Below are 4,949 nucleotides of genomic sequence, written 5' to 3' on the forward strand. Positions count from 1 at the left end.
ACTTTTTATCTAATTTTACATTTTATCAAAGAAATTCCTTTGAGGAAAGAATGGTCAGATATACCATCTGTACTGTCTTATCAGGGAATGTTATTAGGATAAATATCTTCACACGCTTCATATAGTGGAATATGAACGATAGAGTTAAAGATTTGCTAATGTAAAAGATCAAATTGAATTATTGATACGTGGTTTGCGTGAAATTAATTATGGCAAACTATACGCGTATGACCCTCCAGTTAATTATGTGTCTCATGTGATGTTGTTTTAGATTCAGTCATTTGGCACCTGATAGTTTGATGATTGGTTTCACGTTCTCAAGGGGAAAACATTGTTTAATGAATGAAATAAAGAATTTTAAATCATCAAGCGTTATTGCCAAGGTTTTTTTTTTTAATTCTTTTTGTCTTTAATTTTATTCTTTGAAAAAGAAACTACTTACCTTTCTAAAATTAAGATATATGCAATTTATATATTGGTGGCCCGTGTTTATTTAATAAAAATGAGAAAACTAACTACTAAATTAATATTTAAAGTGGTCATTAAATTTGTAGTTAAGTCTCAATGTTATCTCTAAACTTAAAATTATTTTTGTCCTTCAACTTAATAACGGTCATTCTGATATACTTTTTGAGTGAGGACAAAATAATGAAAATTACATTGAAAGTCATGCTGGATAATGTTTTATTTTTGACATCAAAATAGAATATAAACTACATCGTTTAAGGTATTTTGAAGGATTTTAATATATTAGAGTTAAAATTCTTTAAAATACTCTCAAAAATGTAGTTTATGTTCTATTTGAACTTAAAAATAAAAATGACTATTTTTCAAACCTCCATTCAACAATGTCATTATTTTGCCATTGAAAAAATTTTAAAAATAACAATTGTTAAATTAAGAGACAAATTTAAAACAATTTTAAGTTTAAAGATGACATTAAGTTGGACTACAACTTCAGGAATCACTTTCAATATTAACTTTGGAATTAATTAAGGAGAATGAGCCACGTTGATAGATGATGATTAGGAAAATCCCAAGAATGATTATGTTATTTGCCAAACACAAGCAAAGACATATAAATATGCAATGTGAGTTCTGATTCTGAATTGAATTGTAAGAGTCCATCACCTACCACTGATAACTCCATCCCTTCCTCTCTCACCCTTCACGCGCATTTCCATCTTACTACTCTCATCACCTTTCTCTCTTTCTCCCTTTCGGATAGCTCCATCTCATCTTAGATTTGCGAATTGCAATCACACACACATTTCCCTTAATTCCCACTTGGATTTTTCACCCTTCACCTACTACTTCTATATAGCTTGCTTTTTCTCACACCTCACTAGATTCGGGCTAAAGATCTTTGCTTTTCACTTTTTCACCCAGCTAACTTGTCATGGGGTTTGTTCTGAGATCTGGGTTCCGAGTGTTCTCCTTCTGAATGACTTCTGTCTGGCCTTTCTAGATAAGGTATCATGAGTAACACTCTTACTGGTTTATGCTTTATACCCTTATAGGGTGTTGGTGGAATTCTGTTTTTAATCTTATGTTTGTGCTGACCATGTGTTTGATGAAATGTCCGGTTATGTAATTCTTTGGTTATTACTTTCTTTTAGGTATCGACAAGGCCTGACAGGAGATGGGTGGTAATCTTAATGCTGAATTATCCAAGAAAACTCCATTTCTTGGCCTCAAGGTTTGGGAAATAGTTGGAGTTGTGGTTGGATTGTCTATTATTATGATCCTCTCCTTGCTCTCACTGTGTCTTACCTCAAGGAAGAAATCTAGAAAATCCAATGATAAGAACATTCCTGTTAGTCAGATACCAACTGTCTCAAAGGAAATCAAGGAAGTGCGGGTTGAGCAAGTATCACCGAATGGGTTTGCTTCCCATGATGGAATACTTCTTACCATTCATGACAAAACCGACGACAAAGAATCAGACAAGGTCATGGTTCATTTAGGTGTGGGGAAGATGAAGAATAATGGGGGTAGTAGCAGCCAATTAGGCTCATTTCATCCCATAGAGAAAGATGGAGGTGGGTCACTTTCTGGAGAAGATGGTAGCTTCGGCACGGTTGCGGTGCACAACCACTCTTCTTCTTACCCTATAACAGCTCCTTCGCCTCTGTCTGGCCTCCCAGAGTTCTCTCACTTGGGCTGGGGTCACTGGTTTACCTTGAGGGATCTTGAACTTGCTACGAACCGTTTTTCCAAAGACAATGTCATCGGTGAAGGTGGTTATGGAGTTGTTTACCGTGGACAGTTGATCAACGGGACACCGGTGGCAGTTAAAAAGATACTCAACAACATGTGAGTTCCAATACAATGTCCATGGTAGATACTTTACTTGCTTTGTTATTGTTCCTCTCAGTTATGTTGGAGTTTAACTCCTAAGTTTCTTTTTTACAGTGGTCAAGCTGAGAAAGAATTTAGAGTGGAAGTTGAAGCCATTGGACATGTCCGGCACAAAAACTTGGTTCGCCTTTTGGGGTACTGCATTGAAGGGACTCACAGGTACCTCAATTCTCATTTACAAAACAGTTCTGTAACAACATATATGATCTCAAATTTCCATCTAGATGAACAAAAGATTATATATTAGAACCTGCTACATGATGGCGAGTTCAGTCCCGGATTCGCTGAGTATATAATATGGTATATTTTCAGGATGTTAGTCTATGAGTATGTGAATAATGGAAACTTGGAGCAATGGCTTCATGGAGGTATGCGTCACCATGGATATCTTACCTGGGAAGCGCGTATCAAGATTCTCCTTGGCACGGCCAAAGCGTGAGTCTCTGCATCTATGCATCTAGCATTCTTAGTTGCTTGTGTGTTTGGATTAAAGTTTACACACGGAAGTTTGCATGTGAACTTGATTTTGATGATAAGTAAATTAGTGTTAATGTGATTTATGTGTAACAATTTTTATATTCAAATGAATTATAGTAAAATAAATATTGTGTGGATTACACTATTTAAAATCATTTTTGGATAAAAAATTACTGAAAGAGACATAAATTTAAATAACTTTTTTATATTATCCTATCATTTTATTTTAGATATATACATAAGAATGTTAGTTTTGCATTTTTTCAATATTTGTTTTACATCATACTCACAATGACAAATTTTACAAAGCCAAACAAAAAAATAAAATTCATACTTATAACTCTTTATTACTTTATGATTATTTTTTTTATTTAATTTACCCTTTATAGTGGGATTAATAGTTTGTACGGTGAATTGTTCTTTGTGCCTCCCTGTAAAGAAGAGAATAAAGGATAGGGTTGGGAAAAAAAAATTTCTCAACTAATAGTCCAACGGTAAGAAGTGTAATATCACGTCTGCTCTCAGAGCAAAAGAAAATAGTAAAATAAAAAATTGAAGTTTTCCAAACACTAAACTAAACACATCTATACTTGTTTCAGGCTTGCATATTTGCATGAAGCAATTGAGCCAAAGGTGGTACACCGAGATATAAAGTCAAGTAATATATTAATTGATGATGATTTCAATGCCAAGGTTTCTGATTTTGGCCTGGCAAAGTTATTGGGTGCTGGAAAGAGTCATGTCACAACACGAGTTATGGGAACCTTTGGGTTAGTACTTTTGCTGTCCTATTTAATGGAAACTTTCAAGTGTTCATTATTGATAAACCTTTTAAGAGGAAAAATATGTTCTTATATTTGCTTTTGCTCTAAATATTTCACAGGTATGTGGCTCCTGAATATGCAAATACTGGCCTTCTTAATGAAAAGAGTGATGTTTATAGCTTTGGTGTTTTGCTACTGGAAGCAATTACCGGAAGAGATCCAGTAGACTATGGACGCCCAACACATGAAGTGAGTAACTTTCTATTTTGGGCACTAAACACAGCTTGATATGTGTGTTTGTTTTCACCAATGTACTAAATAATCCTGAACGGTTTAGCTGTAAGTTTGATCCATGGAGAATGACGATAATTTGGAACATAAACAATTGTGTTGTATATATGCTGTTAATTCTGATATATAACACTTATGCCCTCTGTCTGCCAACTTGACGGGTAAAACTTGACGGATATGAAAAACATAGCTTGTAGCGTTCTGTTTTTGGTTGTCTGATCCATGCTGACCCGCCGAATGACTGATGTATGGTCTCTAATTATTTTCTATTGTGAAAACAAAAGCCAATCATTGGGACATTAGGATTGAAGATTAGTTGATTGCTTGTTAGAACAGAAATAGGAGTGGGTGAATCTTTACTTCTTAGTGGATCCCTGCAGAAAGAGTAAACACCAATAGCACGAACATTCTGAAAAGGCGATACTAATTATATTGTTTGCATGTTCTTCATAATTGTTGCTGGTGTTCTACTACTACTGCTATTATTATTTAGAACTCTGCTATAAAAATAACAGCAAGATTTGTTACCCTTCCCCTTAAACCTTATCACAAGCTTGAAAATTTACACTCCCAACATGATACACTGTTGGTGTCCCTATGAATTTGGATAAAATTTGAGAGTTCATGATCCATCCAGTTTAACTAATTTCTTGATTATTAACAAGAATATTTCATGTGCTTCTGTATACTTATTTCTATATTTACCCATGGTTGAGAATTTTGACTGACTAATCCCATGAAACTGCAACGGTTTTCAGGTGAATCTGGTTGATTGGCTGAAGATGATGGTTGGAAACAGGAGATCAGAAGAAGTGATGGATCCAAACATTGAGACAAAACCATCAATCAGAGCTTTAAAACGGGCACTCTTAACTGCTTTAAGATGCTTGGATCCAGATTCTGAGAAAAGGCCCAAGATGAGCCAAGTTGTGCGTATGCTGGAGTCAGAAGAATACCCTTTAGCAAGAGAGGTTCGTTTTCCCACTCCCAGTTGTCATGAGTCATTATTAAATTCCCTAGTCTTTTGTTTTTTTATTTTTAAATCTTTTTCCTCAG

At 34.8% G+C, this 4,949-nt stretch overlaps 1 protein-coding gene across 1 annotated transcript in view; it reads left to right on the forward strand.

Annotated features, from left to right (window-relative positions):
• LOC107645975 (probable receptor-like protein kinase At5g18500) overlaps positions 1,102-4,949 on the forward strand; it is a 4,959-nt gene continuing 1,111 nt past the window's right edge. The window contains exons 1-7 of the mRNA XM_016350142.2: positions 1,102-1,473; positions 1,620-2,316; positions 2,416-2,520; positions 2,674-2,796; positions 3,438-3,608; positions 3,722-3,851; positions 4,652-4,864. Coding sequence (XP_016205628.1) covers positions 1,643-2,316; positions 2,416-2,520; positions 2,674-2,796; positions 3,438-3,608; positions 3,722-3,851; positions 4,652-4,864 — 1,416 coding nt within the window. The 5' untranslated portion in view covers positions 1,102-1,473; positions 1,620-1,642. The remainder of the gene's footprint in view (positions 1,474-1,619; positions 2,317-2,415; positions 2,521-2,673; positions 2,797-3,437; positions 3,609-3,721; positions 3,852-4,651; positions 4,865-4,949) is intronic.

Source organism: Arachis ipaensis, chromosome B06 (assembly GCF_000816755.2).
Source record: "Arachis ipaensis cultivar K30076 chromosome B06, Araip1.1, whole genome shotgun sequence".
NCBI lineage: Eukaryota > Viridiplantae > Streptophyta > Magnoliopsida > Fabales > Fabaceae > Arachis > Arachis ipaensis.